Source organism: Apostichopus japonicus, chromosome 21 (assembly GCF_037975245.1).
Source record: "Apostichopus japonicus isolate 1M-3 chromosome 21, ASM3797524v1, whole genome shotgun sequence".
NCBI classification, from domain to species: domain Eukaryota; kingdom Metazoa; phylum Echinodermata; class Holothuroidea; order Aspidochirotida; family Stichopodidae; genus Apostichopus; species Apostichopus japonicus.
The window spans coordinates 8,005,306-8,027,392 of record NC_092581.1 but is presented as its reverse complement, the minus strand read 5'-3'; the positions used below and the strand labels follow the sequence as shown (position 1 = coordinate 8,027,392).

Genomic DNA, 22,087 nt, shown 5'->3' with positions numbered 1-22,087 from the left:
CCCCACCCCATCCCTTCTCCCTCCCCTAGCCCAGATTCAACTGTTACTAGCATACTTACTTGCTAAGGCTTTGCCACCATAAAGATTTCTCTTCCTTTGATGAGAATGTCAGGACGTTGTTTGTCGTCGGCCACCCGACGACAAATGACATTTCAGGGGCGCTGTTGATTTCACTCACATCTTGAATACAGTTTGCTAGCCAGAGTTCGCACACCCTCAGACGGTGCTTCAGTCTAAACAGTGTGCAAGATTTACTGTGAAGATAAATTGAAACTGAATTTAATACCCTAAAACAGATAATTTCTTTGATAACATTTATATAGGAAAGTCTTGCCATGACATGTGCCTATCACAGTGCCTGTCCACCTCGACAAACTAGTTGACCCAAACACTACTTCTAACTAGAGGTAGTGTGAACAGTGGAGAATAAGTTACATCGACTTACTTTGGTTTTGCAATGATGAGCACATCGTTGAACAAGAACAGGTATCTAACTTGAGTTTGAAGCCCAACTGTTATTTGTACTGGGCCCTCCATAATGTAGAGTCTCTTCGTATTACTAAGGGATGTCGGAGGTTGAAGCTTCCTAACTTGTTCCACACCAGACTCAGATGAGCGTGATTTGTTGTTAAACAGTGTATCTTCCAAAGCCAATTCACTGATGTCCGAAGATGGTGTGTTGGAAGGATTGCCCTGAAAACTGATGACAGAATTAATATCCAACATTAGATAAGGTTTTTGGTGTTGGTTAATCTTTGCTTGAATATATACTGTCTTTGATAAAATCAAACAGAAATTAGGAGTAAATTAACCACAAAGGTGACATGCTGCTTGGTGACAAACAATACAACAAATCTCAACTTATTTCCAATTCCTGAAGGAAGAAAAGCTGTTTGTGAATGCATGTATCGTCCAGAGGTATAAGGTGAAGGTTGCTAGGGAAATCATATATCTTACAAGGTACTGATCAAAGCATAATGAAATAGGCTACAGAACATTCAACACAAAGTTAGAAGTAACTGAAGACTTGCTCACATTCTTGTCAGCAACATGATCGCGTAAATTGCAGTTTTCAATCATAGATGTCCAAGTTTCATCCATAAAGCCTTCTTTTCTAAAAAGGACTAACAAGCTTTACTTATAACAACAAACTCACTGTAGCCATTCCATAACATTTCTTGTTGTGTGGAAGCTTTACCTTTTTTTTTTTTAACTGTGTGAATTTATCCCTACCACTACCAGCCTATGTGGAAAGATGCTGTGAAAGTTGATCCTATCTGTCATAATTTACCAATGACCTTTGATCCTGCCGTTACTACTGCTCTGCTCACAAAATGTAAAATAAATTTTATTGCAAACCTCTCCAACAGGCAGCAAAAATGATTGAATGGTTTAGACATCAACATTGACATATCTACATGCTGTAGAGGGGCACTGCAAGGGTAGGTAGGGCCTGACCCCATAAATACATCTGTCGAAGGCTAGAGATTAACAAACACAACAGGAAAAAAGATCAGGTGTTGTGAGTGAGCACAACAGTGAGCTAATATGGGGAATGCACACAGCACAGTGTTACAGATATACAGATTCTATTAAATGGAAGAATTGCAAAAGTAAACATTATGTTAAACAGAGATACTGTTTAGGTTAAGAACTACCATAACAGGATGAGTCTACTAGATATTAGTAAACATGACATTTGGCTCCTAGAAATTGTTTGTACAAAGAATATCTTCGGCCAAAACTTTATAACCTGATAGTCAAACAAAATCCAACACTGTCAATATACATCATTCTTGAAATTCTTTTTAGTGTTATTTCCAGACAAATCAGGTACAGGCATGGAATTCTACTTGAATTTACAATGATGTCACAGACTCAGAATGTTATTTGGAGACATTTATTCTGTTACTGTACTTCTTTATATCTTCTTACAATCAACTTTCACAGATGCATTTTCAATGTCTAAAAGCTAATTTTTCTACACGAAATATGTGACCCATATTCTTTTTATCATTTTTTTTGTCAATCTACATTTGGTATTTAAGTGAACAAGCATACATGATGCTGTCAAACTCCCAGAATCCCTACACAGAGATCACCAAATACACACAGAAAATCTCAAATTGTAGAAGAAACACCAAGCAGGTACCTGGTAGTACTACTACTACGTAGCATCCCTTTAAAACTTCATGTAAACAACACAAAGCTGAGCTACATCATCATAAAATCGTGAAAGTGGCGCCAAAAAGTCAGAGCTTTTAGCCCCAAGGAGGGATATCCATCTGCACACCTTACAATGCCTGCAGAGGCCATTCTGTCTGCAAACTGTTGATCTAAGAAGCCAAATCTCTCACCACTGTCACTAATAGGATTAATCTTAGCTACCCCACATAACAAGTTGAGAGTGGTAATGAGCTTAACAGCTCTGAAAATTGCCTCCCTTCCCTGGAAGGTAGAAGACAATTTCAACTATGAATGGAAAGTTGAAGCATGTCCTTTGTCATTTTCACTCTCTTTGTTTGGGAGGGGGGTGGGGGAGGGAGGGGACATGATATTTTTAATTGCTCAGAGGAAACTCTGTGTCCGGTTGGAACATGTAGTGTTAAGTAAGATATTGACTTGAAATATTATATCTTCCCTCCCAAACTTAGGGTAACCACCTCTTTTATTCACATTTTCAAGTTTCCAATTTTAGATGATGCATGTGTTGTAATAACTTGCTTTTATCGCTTCCTTTTAATGTTTCGTTCAATATTTACCAGGAAACACTATTCCTTTCATATCTGTTCTTAATGATATATTTACAGGGGCGTCGGAAGCTATTTGGGATTGGTACGGCAGATCAGAGTGTGGCCATCTATCATAATTATCGGGGGACGTTTGGTAGGTCAAACTATGCTACGCGCCACCATGGTTGGCGCGTAGCGTAAGGAAGAAAATTTTGAAAATATGCCTCCCAGATTGCAGGAAATGGCACTTCCCGAGCTTGAAAACAAGACCCCTGCCATGCCAGAGTAGTCCGATTAATCTTCTGAAACACATTTTTGAAGTATGTTTCATTTTGGTCCTTTATTTTTTTGCCATTTTTTTCTTAGTCCTACTTTTTTTTTTTTTTTTTTTTTGCGCCGTGAATATTGGTCCGGCGTTCGCCGGGCCTGCCGTACCGGCTCCGACGCCCCTGATTTACCAGGGAACACTTACTGTTTCTCTGCAGTTGATTTTGACTTGGAGCTTGAGAGGGCATTCTTGAGGACAGATGATGGGGCAGACTTCCTTCTTGCAGCCAGAGCTTTGAACTTCTGTGAAAGACAAGGGAATGGAATTAATTACAACAAACTCAACAACAGAAACAGTTTGATTAAACACATTATAAACCATTCTTCTCTTAACTTGAATAAATCTTGAGAATGGGTGGGACAGGAGTTGGGAGATAAATACATGAGGATGCGGAAGGGAGAAGGAAGCCATCTTATGAAAATCAACAAAAGATGAACACTTTTCTGCTATTGCAGGTTAAATGAAAAAAAATGAAGAAGAAAGATATTGCTTTAATGGCTAAAAACCAATGTTAAGTTTGACAACTCGGTAGAGAATGTCTTCCAAAGGTTTCAGTGGTATCATACATGAATAAAACCACATTTGCATAGAAGGAGTCTTCAAGGAAACATGTTTAACAAACTGAGCTCCTTAAAGAGCACACTTTAATTATTTGTTGGACCGACCGACCCTTTGGGCAGAATATTTCATTGAGTTCCTATAGGGAAACTGGTTGCTTAAAACATCAGAAAGCTGTATTGCTGAGGCAGTTTGCCAACATTGACTATTAGAACCATTTACTTAAACAATTTGTAGTTTCATTTATCACTAAAGGCAGTGACCATGAATACACAACCTTACTTACATTTGAATAAGCAAAGGACAGGACAGAACAACAGACATTAAAAGAATTTCTTTCTCAAATTGTCCTTCAGAAATCTGTTGGTAAAAGCCTTTTGTTTGCTTGTATACTTTTGGGTGGGCTGCACATCACAAGCAAATTACAGGCATAAAGCGCTTACTATGAAAATAAGCTAACCTTGCATCCTGGAATTTCCATACTTAAACACTGCACAGTTTTTGGGAATTGAAATTCAAACCGTTGATTGGCTACAACAAGCTTAATATTCTTACAGAGATAAGAGATAAAACTTACCTAAACAATGTGTAAAATAACCTGAGGACAGTGGAAATAACCAGCAGGAACCATTACCCCCCCCTTTTTCCTAATATTTAAACATCAACCTTACATGAAATGAATAAACAAACAACATGAGCAGCTTTCCCACCTTCTTCAACACACCTTCCCCTCAGGGCCGCCCCCCACTTCCTGTACCAAATGCCATATTTACGCCCATCGCTCTTTAAATACGATGGACTTAGATTCTCTGGACAGGACTTCTGTTGCCCACTAAATTTGAGAGCTAATTAAAAATATAAAACAGCTATGTACTTTCGATACAGGTTTCATTACTACAGCTTACTAAACAGCAGTGTCATTACCACAAACAGATGAAGGCGAAAGAAGAACCCAAAAGTCTATGGGCAATGTTTTATTTTCATCTTTGCTGTAAGGTTCAAAGGGTGGATTGAGTTTTGGATTGATTGTTTTCTGAAGTGATCAATACGAAAAGATTGGTGATAAGCAAATTGATTGTATTGACATAACTGATGACTTGTTCCGATTATGAGTATTCCTATTGTGTCATATCTGTCATAATGAGCTCAAAACTAGAGTCGGGATGGACGCTGCGACAGACATTTAAATAGAGATAGACAAAAGCAGAGGGAAATGTGCTGAATATTATAACTGCATGATGCCAGTCAAACCACTATAAAGTCAGTTTTAGTTAGTGTACTATATATGTGATATTTAAGGTAACCTAAGTACTAAGTATTTACATGAGGTCATGCAAGGTTTGAACACCTTGAAAACTATTCCTGTACAAACTCTTCCAACATATCAACTTACACAAGTATTTTCAGATTCTACTTCCCCCCCCGGAACAGGTCCTAACCGAGATAGGTCACGTTTCCCCCCAAGTAGTATTATTGTAGTTTTAGCTACCCCCACAATTTACTCATAGCATCCATACTGTCAGCTGATGTTTATAATAAATATTCTACTACTCTGCCCAATACTATGAAACACCTACATAACACCAATATGAAAAAGTTGCCATTGAAAGGAAGATTCCTTTGTTCTGGGAAAATGAAAACAATATGAAAGCAGGAATGGATAAACTAGTCATGCATGATCACCCTGACAGGTAACTCATCTGGAATGCTTGGTGGTCGCAATTACAGGGAATAAGGGGCTAGGTGCTTGACTGGAAATGGAAATCACAGAAACAGAAAAAGGGAAGATTCCGTTTAAAACAGCAGTGATAATGATTCACTTGAATGTTACATGGGTTATATGATATATATTACAATAATTTGAAGCTAACTTGAACAATATTGTAGTCACTCTGCTTTGATTATTACAGTCTTATCTTGCTATATTGTGCTGATGGACCAACAGCAGTAACCACCATAGAATCCAAAGACGAAATGTATATATACTTTGACTTATCCCTATCACCAAATTGGTAGATTCATGATAACCCCACAGATATTAGCAATGATAATTTCTGATTACATGGACAGTGATGTTTGTCATACCAAGTTGATGACACTTGCCCTGTTTGACAAGCAGTACTTACTGGTCAGATAATGTATCACCTAGGATTCAAACTCACTAAACCTTCCACATTTCTGTATTTCAATACTTCCTGACTTGATACTGGTTAATCAAACTCTGTGGATAGTAGTGTATGACACATTATTGCCAATGCCAGGTGTTCACCGTTCTTTGGGCGTTCTTAATTTTCAGGAATGCATCATGGAAAATAATAACAGCTAGCAGCACCAACGTACACAAAACTGAAAGCCCAAAGTTTGTAATGAGTTTTCTAGCGGCTGGTTCTCCCATCTAATAATGACCTACATCAGTATAAATCCAGCGTTACAGACTCATCCAGCTGAGAGGCACATGCTGTGTCGGAAATCCCCCCGTCCAATTCAATTTAGTGCGAGCAGTTAGTTTGTGCTTGTTTTTGGGTGCACGGCGGGCTGGGTCAGGTGCAGTAAACTGCTGAAAGCGAGCCATGAGGCTTAATTACTTGGTCTGGTATGAGCCCTTAACCATCAAATGGCACTTTATGGTGTTGTTACACCTGGATCATATGTTTATTGGTCTGATGATATAAGACCTTAACCATTAAAGGAATTTTTTAGTGAAAATGGGATCCAGTCCTTCTGGTCATATCATTGTTTGTCTTTGTATCACCCTAAACCTCGCCCTGTCATGAATTTTAGTATCTGTGATAGAGTGCTTGAAATTTTGGCCCGTCCTGCCAGAAAATTTATATCTAACACTGACTTACGTCGAGACATGACATCAGTGCGGCACATTGGTCAGACTCGACTAGATCTCGCTCTAAGCTTGGCCTTGATACGTACACAGGAATGTGTAGAGAATTCGCTTACGGCGTACAATTTGCGTACAACAGTTTCTTTTAGAAAGGTTTAGTGGATATTAAGACTAATTGTTTATGCTGCATTCCTTTGCAAAACTCACAGAATTTTTGTTGAGGAAGTAATCAACATTCTAGCTTGATTCAGGGTGATAATATCAGTAACAATGGCCTTCCAGCCCACCTTGCCCTTGACAAAGATATCAATACTAAAATTCAATGTTTGCTTTGGTCTTTCTTATGTTCAAAGGAAGCATCAATCCGAGACGAACAAGTTAGTAGCGATGGGAACACAATCAGTCAGAACTAAGAAGTTAACTGCACTACGGTTACAAAAGAGAATGGTAACAAAACCGCCTACAATCCCTGCAATGTTTGTTCATTCATTCATTACACGACTTCTGGTAGTTCGTGGGTGATGCGTGCATTATGGCACATATCATCATTGGGTTGATGTTACTGTTTGAAAACTAAATAAATGCCTTTGAAAAGTACAAGGTCTATTAAATTGCTGGTTACTCCCTGTACTAAGGTTGATGACATCATGAATATTTGTGAGTGTGTTGATTGTTTTGTTTTAAGGTACAACAGTCATTACCAGCATCTATAAGTGTGGTATTTAAATGATGAATACCGAGGAATGGTTATGTCAACTTATGTGTGCAATCAGCAAATCAAAAGTCGAGGATTCTTGTACACACAGATTAGGATATCCGAACTTCACCATCTCTAAATAAACACATGTGGTTTTGTTTTGAGCAGTGTCAATATCTTCTATAGGGTTGATGCTCAGAGCAGTAAAACATGAATTCATCATAAATGAAGAGGGAATGGATTATAAAGGAAATGGCAATTACAACAGACAGTCAGAGCATTTCTTTCACCTATGTAGCATTGTTTCACCCACGTAGCATTTTAAAGGCTATTGTAGTCCTTAAATATGTAAATGAGCAATATCTAACAATTTAAAGCATAGTTAATGAAGTTAACACCTGGAAGTTTCTGGGGGTTATCCTGTAACTCAAAATGTTTGAGTGAAAAGATGTATCATGAAATTGAAATGCATAACGAAATTGAAAATGCTAATTATTAGAATTTAACTCAAAACCTGCACTAATGTTGATTACATTCTGATTACAAACACTAGAGTTGTGACAATCATTCATAAAACAACCTTGTATTTAGCCACCCAATCAGAGACTTGATCAAACCGGAGTACTGAGTAAACTTCAATGTGACTTTGTATGAATATCAAAGAGGCTAACATGCATGGGAATTTTCCATGACAGTGTAAACATGAAAAGCTTATCAACCAGATCCATGTGTACAGTTTATTAACCATTTTGCAGTTAAAATGCTAGGTAAACAATGGATTTATCAAGAGTACACATGAAATTTAACAATGAAAGACATGAACAATGGCAAACAATGAATTTAGAGGTACAAGGATCATTAATCATTGTCAACAAACAATGTAGTCACCATCAATGGTTTCTCAACTGATATTTTAGACACTGGGGACTAGCAATATCCTGTCTTCTCTGAAATATAACATTAGTGAGAAACTTTTGGTAATCTTAAAGTATGGAATGTGGTGACCTTATAACATTGAATGGGATGTGGTGACCTGATAACATGAATATCTGTCACATATTCTTTCTCTTTTGACCTTTGGAGTTGATCACTTTAAACTATACTTCATCCACAATGGGATATAAAATCTTGGTAACTTTGTCACTTTTAAGATAATTAAAGAAGTGAATTATCATCATTCCTACATTTATACTCCTGAATTAAAGAATTTGTATGTGCGTGATCTTCCACACAACATTTATGCAAAATATTACACACTGAAATATGAAGGTGCAGTTCTGCTACCTTAAGTTAAGCTTTAGTGATTAAGTTCCAATGTTTGCATATAATAATTTCAATTCATCCACTATAACATTCATAAATTTCTAACGCACAGAAAAAAGAGGAAGGAGGGATTCATGGTAGGGGGGGGGGGGGTTGTGGACAGAAAATAACGTAAAATGATGCAGGTTCATATTTGGTATACATCTGATTTGATACCCTGACAAATTGGAGTATTTATATTTTGAACACTTTCTTTGGCCTTCATTACATTCTCCTAACTGTACAGTATAAAGCTGAAATACTTAGACTCATAGACTAGCTTTAGCCGCTCTCGAAAAGAGAAAGTTCTGGCTTTAACAATGGTTCTGATTTGGCCTTAGGGTTATTAAGCCACATGAATGGGAATCTGGTAAAAGTGGTCCAATTTTCCCCAACAACCGTTTGCATCTCAATACCTTCTTTCAAGACGTAAATATGCTCCATTCCATTCAAAATCCCTTCTTTATCAAATCCCCTCTGAAGTCTCTGTGAATGCATGAAATGTTTGTGGAGACCGTCCTTGACAATAGAGAGGTTTAGGAATCAACTTCTGTGCTACTGCTTCTGAGTGCCAAAGAAAACAATCTCTGTGTGCACGTTCATTGATGTGACTATTTTTAGTTCACTTTACTGCCTCTTTAACTATAATTTATTCCCAACAAGCCTCTTGAGTGAATTTACAGCATAAACTGAATGATAAATATGCACACAACTGGTTGAGTACAACATGCAAGCGGGACTCGCACACTATCTGACAATCACTATGGTCTAGTGAGAGTATAAATATCTTCAGTGGAAGACAAACCAAGGTAGACAAATGTGTGCTAGTCTGTATCCAACAACACTCACAGAACTTTGTGATCTCTGTTAATTGTCTGACAAACCAAAAACAGGCATTACTGAGCTGTTTTTATTGCTATGTCCTTCCTTAAATACAGGTATGAATTACAGAAACTGTGGATATAAACTTGAGTCCTGCTATTAAAGCATGATGATCTTTGATACAAGACTCCTAAATTTGTCTATTTCCAACTCGTACAAACTTCTACCCTTTCATTCCTCCTCCCCTTCCCCTACCCAAGAAAGATTTTAAATCATACTCCCTCAGAAACGACGATATGGAACAATCTTTTCAGCACACTCATTCTTCTTTCTAACAGAGGAAATTTGCAACGGTTTTCTAACGTTTGATGTTACTTCTGATGTTAAGTTCAAAATTAAATATAATTCATCTCTGTTCCTCTTGGACACAATATACCTCCACCTTACCCCACAAGAAAAGTTTACTTTAACAGATCTAAGGGTCACATTCTGAAACTGGCAGTTTAAAATTACACAACTTGGTGTATTTATACAGTTAAAGAAAGAACTTCAGAGGTTATTCGGCTGACTTTGAAAAGGACAAATCACTTAAATGCTGAATGCTGGACTAGCCAAGCCTAGGAACAATATTAGGATGCAAATATTAGTTTATTTATAGGTCTGTCTATTTCATGAAACTAATTCTAGGGATCAGTCAAAAGTACAAGAAACCCAAGATTCTACATCACTGCATGTGCAATGTGTACTGCTGATTCTTGATGTAACTCTACCTAGGAAGCATGGTATACTTGATCTGCAATGACCTAGTGTCCGAGTCTATACTGCTCAAGCTAAATAGCATCCTCGTTAGCAAAGATCCAAAAAAAGGATTCGAAAACCAAATACTTGGAGCAAAAACAGGTAACCTGGTGAGCCAAGAACTGTTTCTGAAGCCAATGAACAGCATGTGGTCAAATACTCTGATACTGTGTGTTATTTGTGCTGGTATAGTTTGTCCGATTTTGCCTCTTAAAACCTAACTACCCCACATTAGAGTCAGGATATGAAAGATAAATGGTTAACAACAAGTTAAACATATAACAGTAAATAACAGACATAATTCAGAAAAAACAATCGAGATGGTTCATACATTTTATAACACACATGACAGTAGGACAACATTTGTTTAAACTCTGGATCATAATTCACTTCTGTACTGTGTAAACCCTATGCTGGTAAATACAAAGCTGTACAGTGCATATAAAATATAAAAATATATTACAAACAACTAACTTGAGCACAATCTGACTGTTTCTTCTCTGAACAGGCCAACTTAAATAAATAGAGATATCTTACCTTCTGACCACATGGTGTTTCCAAATCCAAAATGCTATGCATTTTATTATGTGTTCAGTTATCCTTTGTAGTAATCCTATCTTCTTCTCAATATCCACATTCTTAAACTCATTTGCAGAAGTTAAAAAATTGTTTTAATAACAATAATAGTAATAATTGTACAACTGCTTGGGTTGATCACTGGTGACTAAATGAACCAAGAGCTGGCTAGAGTACACCTCCACAATTTTTTTTTTTTTTTTTGTGCCAGATCCAGCCTGTGGACTTGTTGTTTACTCAATACCTAACCTTACTGACTGTAAACCGCAAAAGCACTGTTGGTGCTCACTGACTGTGAAACGTCTCTTCCATTGCAAGTTCATAAGTCAATACAGCAGCTGGCTAGCGATGTGTGAGCCCATTCGCTTTAATAAATCAGAAAGAAGCTTGGAATGGAGGTGGTGAGAGTTAACCTATACAACACAGTTAGTAGTATTATTGGCTGTTCTTGGTGATAGGTAGTGGACTAGTACCAACCTTCCCCTTTTCAAGCCTCTTGTGTCAACATAAGTTGGAGCTGTTGTTATTAATAAGATAGAGCTACTTTGACCTATTAAATCAGCTGGAAATCGACACAAAATTTAGAAAGCCAAAGTGAATTAACAAGTAAACTATTTTTCATGATCAAATTCTATCCAATTTTTTTTTTTTTAATCCTACCCTGTTCTGACCACTTTAGGAATTCAGAAATTTGATACTGTACCCATTGCCTGATTGGTTTAAAAACACCTTTAAGGCTGAACTTTCAAAAAAAGATTTTATTTACAGAATGAGGGAAAGGTAGGTTATCTTGGAAATAGTTTTATTGATAACCCGATTTATGAATTCCAGAAAAAAAAATTTTTCTCTCCTGCACGCATCATCATTCTATAGCATTTAAATGGTTTGGGCACTTTTTTTTCCACAAGAGTTGGTGGGGATGAAAGGAAGACACTATTGTAAACAAGAGCCCAACAGGCTTGTAAGGTAAGTGGAATATTACAGTGTTGTACGTCATCCCCCAATATCATAATATTTATGCCCACATGTACTAGCTATTAACCAGCAACTATATTCCAAGTTTGGATACAATCTGATTTAAGGATATGGAGTTTCTGAAATTTTTAAATTTTGGCCCCTCCCAACCACCATAACCTCATTAATATTCATAAGGTCAGCACCAAACACGATGGGGCACACCACACTATAATACATCTACATAGAAAGTATGACAAATATCTATCACTCCATTGTTGAGTTATCTTGGATCCAAGCAAGTGTCACAGACATATATACACTCACACCCCAACCTGATAGCACAGGTTCCTTTGCTTCCAGTAAGGAACCAATAACTACAAATGGCTTCTCAACTTTGTCCTTGGAATTTCTTTTGAAACAGTTATTACCAAAGGTATGTATAATTTTCCATTAGTGTCACATAGTCATACAATGTGACAGACAATGTGAAAGACAATGTGACAATGTGAAAGACTGCTAGAGTGGGCTTCAGGTGTGGGGAGGGAGAAGAAATCCAATAATCTTTGTTCTTCATTTCTGAGGCTGATGAGGATTTGCACAGAGGAATTAGTACTAAGGAGAATATAACATATTTTGTTCATATTTCCACTTTGAAAGTCTCTTTCAGCTAAGTCTGTTAGTCAGTCCGAGTGCATCACCCTACGTCCTAATTACAGCCAGCTATTGCTTTATTTCTGTTATTTCCAAATCATGGAAAGTAGTTTATATAGTGCAGATATCACAATATCACTTACTTCCTGTAAATGATTATGAAAGATTATAACATATTGGAACAATTTTCAAGAAGTTATGCTAATTTATAACTCCATAGTATAGTACATGATCTATGGTAATATATCACATTTTGCTGTCTATATTCTACTCATTACTCATTTTACTCATTTTACTTGGAAATGATTATAAATGCATTCCAACATACAAACCAAGCCCTTATCATGATAGACTTTAACAAGGAATGAATCACCAGCCTGCAAGTTATCATTAAGACTCTAAGTTCGTAGAAACACTCAAAATATTTCCTCCAATATAAAAATGTTCATAATTCCATTGTGTAATTATGACTCTTACCCCAAGTGGTGTATTCCTAGGGTCCAAATATGCCACAGCCAGCTACCATGACCATCTTCATTGATAGTTAATACAATAGCATACACTGTCCTGGGAGCTATATATCAACTATGCTATTGAGATTACTCAATATTGACTATTTAACCAACAAGTCAACGAGGAATTTATTACTTTGTGGTTACAGAAACTTTTTAGATAAATTGTTTGAGACTCTTAAAAACTTGCAAAGCATATATTCAAGTTTGGTGAAGTACATAACATTTTTTTTATATTGCTTATCTGGCAGGAGCTATTGGTCCTTGATACAAGGAAATACATCTGAGTCATGATTTGGGAAATCAAACCAAATGCAGTAAACAAGGAAATATAATGTGATTTGTAGCAGGAAGACAGAGGTTTGGTATTCTGTCCTATTCTTTAGACATGTGACTGTAAACAGACAATGCTATTGTGCCATTTGAATGGCCTTTAAACCATAAATGTGTGGAAAGAAAGGTTACCCAAAATGATGTGGCTTCCCTAACCTACCTCTATGGTGTAGCCAGATATGAGCATATTACATAACTTGTACCAATATTAGATGAACTTGGATCTGAGAATGAGGAAAGCCTGGTGTGGAGGAAGGACAATGGTGAGCCTGTAGGGCATGGTGAGCCCTTCTTTGCAGTACAAGGGAACAAATGATCTGGATGCATGCATGGTAGTCTCACTATTCTGTTTGTTTGGTTTATGTAAATTAAAACTGATTACACATACCAGTGGTGGACACATATAAGACAATTTCTTTTCATTCCCAAATTTGTTTTGTTACAATTTTTGAAGGTTCGAAATGCATCGTAACTACACCTGCCAACACACTCTAAAATAAGACCATCACCTAATACCTCACAACACGTTCTTACCAGTTGAAGTGGTAAGAAACAATATTGTGTATATTGACCTGAGACAAATTTATCAGAAGTCCCTGTCGGACCAACAATAACCTCGGTCACGGTGGCCAGTGTCGCTACCACATCCTGGTCTGTTCTGATGACAAGTAAGCTCTCCAGCAGGTTTACAATCAGTTCTCATTAGAAGGCTTTAATCCACTCCTTTGATTTGTTTTTAACTGAAGACAGTTCTACTAACACCTCTAGGTTTAATTAAGCTGTGATATTCGCTTGTGACTGGTGTAACCACCATCCCGGATCCACTCAAGGCTAGCTCACTCCTGTCAATGAGACTCATTATTTTGTGCCTAATCCTAACTGTGAGAAATCACAATCAGAAGTGCTGGAAGAAGGAGCAAGAAATAACCTTTTCTTTTCAAGGGGTTTGATAGCAAACATGTTGTTACCCAAATCCTCATTTACAGTCAGATAATTGTTGTGGTTTGGAGATCAACTGAGGAGAGATGGCTTCAAATACCAAACACCTTGAAATGGTCGGAGAAATACAGCATACAGATAGCTGACTACTGCAATGTACATGGCTTCAAATACCAAACACCTTGAAATGGTCATAGACATACAGCACACAGATAGCTGGCTGTTGCAATGTCTTCAAATACCAAACACCTTGATGCATCTGAGAAATACAGCATACAGATTGCTGGCTGCTGAAATATACATGGCTTCAAAAACCTTGAAATGGTCGTAGACATACAGCATACAGATAGCTGACTACTGCAATGTACATGGCTTCAAACACCAAACACCTTGAAATGGTCATAGACATACAGCATACAGAATTACAGATAGCTGGCTGCTGCAACATACATAGCTTCATATACCAAACACCTTGAAATGGTCATAGACATACAGCATACAGATAGGCTAGCTGACTGCTGCAATGTACATGCACAAGCAGGTGCACCTCATCCCAACCTCCCCAACTCTCCCAACCTCCCCACCATCCCAACCATCCCTCACCCCAACCTCATCCCAAACTCTTCTAGAGCAACCTACATCATGTAGGTACATTTATGGGGTGATATAATATTAACTATCCTCCCCCTCTGCTACCCTTTTCCCATCCAAAACACACTGACACTCTTCTTATATTTAAATTAATGAATCAATCGCTAACAATATTGTGAATAATTTTCTGCAACAGCAATGGTTCAAATTTCAAGAAGGACGGAACAGGTAAAGACTACAAGGTCACCCATCTCAGATACTAAACTTAACCCTACAAGGACTTGTAGTATATTATTTATGTAGTATATTATATATGTAGTATATTATTTATAAATTTTCATGTTATCAACACAATCTTTACTTCATGAGGTTCTCCCCGTAACTGAGGATTTGCAGTATGAAGTCAAACCGGTTCATTGCAATTTAATCCGGTTTTCTTTGGTAAATTTTAATTTGGACCTATATCGTGATAGGACACAGTAGATTGTCTTTCCCAAATCCTGTTCTAATATTTTGAAAGGCGTCTTGCAACGTGTGAAATTTTCCACGAAACTATGAGGCTTTTGAGTAACTTTCGATGAGTACACTTGACAGATAAAGAAAAAGATGTGCTGAGATTTTAATTCACTTTCAACTATTCAGCCACCAGAAGTTTAATTGGGAAAAGTGGTAAGTAGGAACAATTGGAAGAGATTTTCATTCCCCGATTCTAACAATGGGAATGACCTATCACCAGGCCACAAAACCTTGTTCTTTACAGAGACAGATAGCCTACATTGAACCTCTTCCTAGTATTACACACTTTCCATTCAGATTTCTAGAAAGGCAGATTAGCATGCACAATTCAAACTTAGAACCACTAAGTCTCTTTTAATTTTATTTCCATCTGAGGTGAATCCACCTTCAGAAACTAATAGCATTAACTAATTATATCAATGAATGAACAAAAATCCAACTCTCCAAATCTTGTATGTACAGTATGTAAACTGGGCATTTGGTATGAGGGAAGGGGATAATGGGATATGGGGATAAGGGGATATGCGGAGGGGTGTTTGGAACTGCAGCACAACAGAAGAAGCAGAAACACAGTTGAATTTAGTGGGTAAGTTCACTTTGTACTGGTAATGAAATATACACAGTTTAAATTTACTGGCAGCAGTAATCCCTTACCACCAACAGGAAGGAAGGGCTGGTAAACAGACGTGGGTAAGAAACAAAGACGTGTAATATTTTCATATTTGATATAGACAATATCGTATAAGTAGACATACTGCTGGACCTCAGAGCATACCACCATGTTCCCCCACTGCCTTTATCTCACTGTGTCACCAGGGACTGAAAACCCCCTCATAGTGTTCAATCCCTCCACTCCCGAAGTCTGTACACATTCCTGTGTATCGTATCCAAGGTTAAGCTTAGAGTGAGATCTGATCGATTCTGACCAATGTGCGGCACTGACGTCACGTTTCGACCTAAGCCAGTGTTAGATTCAAATTTTCTGGCAGGACGGTCCAACATTTCAAGCACTCTGTCACGGAAACTAAAATTCATGACAGGGCGAGGTTTAGGGTGATACCACGACAAAGAATGATATGACCGGAAAGACTGGATCCAAAATTCCTTTAATAACTTACCTGTGATTTGAAGCAGTTGGCATCAAAGAGATGAAGCTCATCGCCAGGAAATCTCTCCTGGACTTGGAGGAGTCGAGCATCATTTTCAGCCTGGCTTACCTCTTCTTGTTGTTCTTTCACCATCTGCAACAAACCAAAAGAAACAGAATCATGAATATGTTTGGTGTAAGGTTAAGAATATCTAAAGTAACACCATTTACAATGGAGATTGCCATGCAAGTATAAAGGGCTTCCAACGAGCGACAGGTCTTTTAGAGATTAAAATGCAGCTTTATTGAGAATTCTAATGCAACTTTTATGTGGCAGGAGGTTATGGGGGAGGAAAATGAATGAAAGGGGAGGGAAAGGTGGATGGGAGAGCCTTACATAGGTGACAGTGAATGGAGCATTTACTGGAATGGGTTGTGGGGGGGGGGGGGGGGTGGAGATCGTAAACCTCAACACAAACGCATTATTACTGGGCAACATTAACAAATGGAATGATTTATAGTGTGGACACCATATATACTTGCCATTAAAATAAATCAATACTCCACTTATGAAAGGAATCAGACAAAACACTTATTTATGCAAGTATTCAATAACTCTAGATACTAGTTAGCCACTACAGTACTTCACCAACCTTCCTACTAAGAGAGTTAAGTAAGCTTGAGATGAAAGCAAACATTGGACAGTTAAAGTCATTGGACTAATCTCCCACTGCAGGAGAGCTAATCAATATTTACATACTACTTAAGAAATTACTGGACATTCCATCAAATCATTGAAACTTGGTCATTTGTTGGTCCAATATACAGATACTAGAACAGCACCAAGGACAATCAGAACAACAGCATACAAATCATATAACAATCAGAACAACAGCATGCAAATCATATAACAATCAGAACAACAGCATGCAAATCATATTACAATCAGAACAACAGCATGCAAATCATATAACAATCAGAACAACAGCATGCAAATCATATAACAATCAGAACAACAGCATGCAAATTATATAACAATCAGAACAACAGCATGCAAATCATATAACAATCAGAACAACAGCATGAAAATCATATAACAATCAGAACAACAGCATGCAAATTATATAACAATCAGAACAACAGCATGCAAATCATATAACAATCAGAACAACAGCATGCAAATCATATAACAATCAGAACAACAGCATGCAAATCATATAACAATCAGAACAACAGCATGCAAATCATATAACAATCAGAACAACAGCATGCAAATCATATAACAATCAGAACAACAGCATGCAAATTATATAACAATCAGAACAACAGCATGCAAATCATATAACAATCAGAACAACAGCATGCAAATCATATAACAATCAGAACAACAGCATGCAAATCATATAACAATCAGAACAACAGCATGCCAACCATAAACAATTCACATTTTGTAGTATTTTCATGTTAATGAAGTATATTTTTCACAAAATGCTGGAAATAGTATCCGTAAGTGTACACAAACTGCTATACATCTTGTAATTATGTAGCAATTGATTTTTCACCTGGCCAAGTATTATCTGGAGTACAGTTGGTCTTAATTTACCATTTTCACTACCTTTCTGTTTTACACATGTCAGAAGTTTACATCATAATTTTAGCTTAACTGAAAATAAAAACTTCTTGGGGGGGGGAGGGACTAGCTAGGTATGGGGCAACTTCTTGCTGGTATGTGTTCCAGTACAGATTAAAGCTTTATATAGTTGAAAGATTCTGTGTTTTGCTCAGTATGTAGGACAAATGAAAAGAACATTAAATTAAACAAATTTATCATTTTCACTTTGATAGCTATGACAGGGACCATCACATTGTGTTCCACATTCTTATTTACTGAAATAATGCCATCCATATAAGCTATTTAATCAGAAAATAATTTGTTAAAATAACATTTTAAAATCTACAAGATTCAAGTTTATTACATGTTGGCTGCAACTTACATTAAAGCTTAACACTGCATTTATGTAGATTTTTAGCATTCCATTGTCACTTACATATCAGCAACTTGTGATTGATGAAAGAGACTCTATACTGTGATAAAATGTTTACTCCACAAACCCTAATTAATGAGTAATTAACCATTTCGTAAAACTTGACAATTTTGTTCACCCAAACAATTATGTATGCAAACCACACCCCTAATTATGTATGCAAACCACACCTTTCTCATTCATATTTTAAACTGAAACATGAAAATCATCTTTATCATATGACGTCAGACAATATAAACAAATGCTCCTGTTTCTCTCATATATTATATGTACATTGGTGTACTATACTACTAGATGTTAACTGGACCATGCGTACAGCCTATACAATATACTGTACTATACTGTGTATTGATATTGCACTGACTACATGTATAATAGTACTTGCCTTTGTATGACAAAATGACAAAGCTAGTATTGAAAGTTTTGGGAAAGACCGAAGAGAGTGTTACATTTGTGCAATGATAGACTAGACCTACACTAGTCGTTAGGCCATTCGGTATAATCCACGACGGTATGTTCCCAACTTTTCGCTAACTAGCCTAGGCTACAGCAACAGTTGATTCAATTTGACCAATCAGTTGTCCAGGACTCTATCATGTCCGAAATAGACATGATTCGTGATTGACAACACCTTAATGAGCTTGGCTTTTAAACTGTGATGGTTTTAGTCATGATTTCTTGGTTTGTATTGCAAATTTTTGTAAAGTTAAGTTTCAATTACACTTCAAAGGGTTTAAATTCGAACTAGAAAGCCAGTCAGTGTTGCTGATAAATAGATCTTCAATGCAATGTGCCCCCTTAAAGTGTGTGTAATTTTATCCATGTAGGAGAATGAGAAACAGAGGGGGAAGTACAGTATTGACATGTATAAGATATGCTTAGATGCGATGCTACTTCAGAGCTACTTTACAAACCATACACAAGTAAGAGGTATGATGCCAAATTGTTGCATTAGACATTAATAATATTCTCAAACCCATTGAGATACAAAATTAATCTTTTGACCATAGCTCTTCAGTGAGGTTAACTATGTGGACACAACTGACCAATACCACATATATCTAACTTGAAACCACAACACAAAATAATTCAGCTTCCCTTACCATTGTTGTTAAAATTTCCGATTCTATGCTCCCTGGATCGACTTCCTCATAAATCCACCGAAATTCCATGTTTTGCTGAGATTTATAGATTTTTTCTGACTCATAGCAAATCAAGCAACTTTTCAGACCTTCCTCATAAAGTTAGATGCTTTTATTTTTATGGGCAGAGTAGTTCACTGTAACAGCACTAGAGCCTTTGTGCATAGGTTAAGGATTCAGAATTGAAGTTAGCTACACTAAATGGAATTTGAACCTGGATTTAAATTTTAGTACAGTTATAGTCACTTCCCAGAGATAAGAATATTTGAAGGCCAATCTTAAAAGCTGTTTGTTGAGCTTGAACTGAAGTTTGCTTAGCAGCTGATAGTTAAAGGAGCATTCAGGAAATACTTAACAAAAGTGCTAGGCAGGATTATATTAAATACAAATTTGCTTCTTGGGATTTGTAAAATTTGATCTAACTTGTTCATACAGTGTGAATGCTACTTTAAATCGTTGAATTAGACAGGACTATTCAACTGCCCTAAAACTGACAGTGTTGCCAAATATCAGGTGAATGAGCCATTCAATCCAAGACACTACGATTTGTAGTTAAATACCAACTACACTAACCTACATCTCAGTGCAACTGACTTTGGACCCCTTGAAACCATTAGTCGTGTTCAATAGAACCCCCCTCCCCCACACACAAATAATAAAAATAATAAATTAATAAATAATTAATAATAATTAATTAACAAATAGATTTAAAAAGAAGTTGGGAATTAAAGACTCTTTTTCCATAATACAGTTAGTCAATACACCAGTAGTGGTCTTACATGTTAGTATGCTACAATTTCAAAAGGTTTCACACGTTTTCTGGAAGGTAATAATTCTAGCTATATCCAGACATCGAGGAGAAAGTAATATGGCCAGGCCTTTAGCTAGGAATTCTGACTTGGAGCGACACCAACAAGTTATGGAGGGGCACAATACTTGTGTCTTGTAGCTTGTGACACTTTTTGTAAGCATGATGGTGGTACAGATGGGAAGGGAGGTGGGGACAGTAGCCTGCATGAGGTTGAGAGAACAGTGGCCCCTGTCTCCGCCTGGGGGTGGGGACAGCAGCCTGCATGAGGTAGAAAGAACATTGGCCCCTGTAACTCAGCCTGGGGGTGGGGAGAGTAGCCTGCATGAGGTTGAGAGTACCATGGCCCCTGTGTCTCAGCCTGGGGGTGGGGAGAGTAGCCTGCATGAGGTTAGAGAACCATGGCCCCTGTGTCTCAGCCTGAATTAGTCAAGTATATTTCTGAGTGAGAGATAAATGACTTGAGAAGTGGTTGGTAGTGTTCGACCGATTGTATGACAATCGGTTTTACCGATTACCGATTAATTCGTGTGACAATCGGCCGATTGCCGATTACCGATTACCGATTATTTCAAAATTTTCGTGGAACTGGCCTAATGTATGTTTTAGTGTTATGCATGATTACCAACTAGACTAGGCCAATACAATCAAAGATGTAAATGAACGACTTAACTTTTCACAGTAAAGTTTAATGGAGCAAGTGAAGAACACTGTTATACATACATAGGGCGATTTACGATTATAACGAGGAGTCGCAATATTGCAATCCGCCACAACACAGTATTGTACAGACTACAGAAGGGGGAAAATAGTAGCCATTGGCTACGAAATGAAAAACGAAAAAGTTAGGGACAGCTTTTACAACTGCTATCAGAACCATTATCAGTGTTGCAACTCCAACGTAACTAAAGTAAAAAGTTTATCGCACGTAAATAAAATATTCGTTATTTCGTTAGCTGATATTGAAATATATAATTTGATATGAAAAATAATGTGTAGGCCTATGACTATTAAGAGTAAGTTGACCTGACGTTTCGATCCTAGCAGGATCGAAATGTTACGCCACATTACTTATAACATATTCTTACACAGGCTCTTTAGTGGATAAGCAGTTTGCTGACAATTTTATTTTATTATGAAAAATTAAACAATCCCGAACGTTTGCTTCAAGTTTTCAATGATTCTGCGCGGTAAAACATCTGCGCGGTAAAACTTGCGATCGAACGAACGTTGTTTCAAACGATCATACACAGTAAGTCAATGGCGCTTCTCCATTGACTTAACTACATGTGGGAGAATTCGCACACTAAAGTCCCATTGACTTTGTCGCGGCGTGTCACTGGAAATCAGACTTGCTTTTAGTCGGTTGCGGTAAGGAGTTTGGTTACTGTTACTAGGTACATGCAGCATTGGAAATAAGTTGCTTCGGGTTTTTCGCAAAAATATGCGTAAGAATGTTTGCCTAATCACAAAATACTGTAATGCAGTAGAACTACTTAGGACTGTCGCCAAACGTGTTTAGGGATTTTTAGGAGTATTTGGAGCCTTGATTTCATCATTTTTTGTCATTTGTAAAATCTTGGGCGCATTTTCAAACTTAACAGTTCTGAAGCTCAACCGTTCTTCAGCCAGACTAGCCTAATGTATGTAGATCTCACAATGAACAAAGCCTAATGTTATTGTCTTCACTTTCCAGTTTTCACCTACGGTGAAATGGCCAAAGTGGTTCAAAAGTATATTGATTTGGTGTTTTTATTAAGTATAGACAATTAATCTTTCTTATCAATCGTTTAATATGATGACAGGTGTTTTTTTTTAGATGCAACAATCGAATTAAAAAAAATACGTCGTCCCCCT

General features: G+C 37.2%; 1 protein-coding gene across 3 annotated transcripts in view; it reads right to left on the bottom strand.

Moving 5' to 3' along the window:
* LOC139963282 (uncharacterized) overlaps positions 1 to 22,087 on the bottom strand; it is a 140,329-nt gene that overhangs the window by 12,979 nt on the left and 105,263 nt on the right. For all 3 annotated transcript variants that reach the window (XM_071963941.1, XM_071963942.1, XM_071963943.1), the window contains 4 exons: positions 16,267 to 16,389; positions 3,205 to 3,302; positions 446 to 700; positions 60 to 254 (listed from right to left, as the gene is read on the bottom strand). In XM_071963941.1, coding sequence (XP_071820042.1) covers positions 60 to 254; positions 446 to 700; positions 3,205 to 3,302; positions 16,267 to 16,389 — 671 coding nt within the window. The remainder of the gene's footprint in view (positions 1 to 59; positions 255 to 445; positions 701 to 3,204; positions 3,303 to 16,266; positions 16,390 to 22,087) is intronic.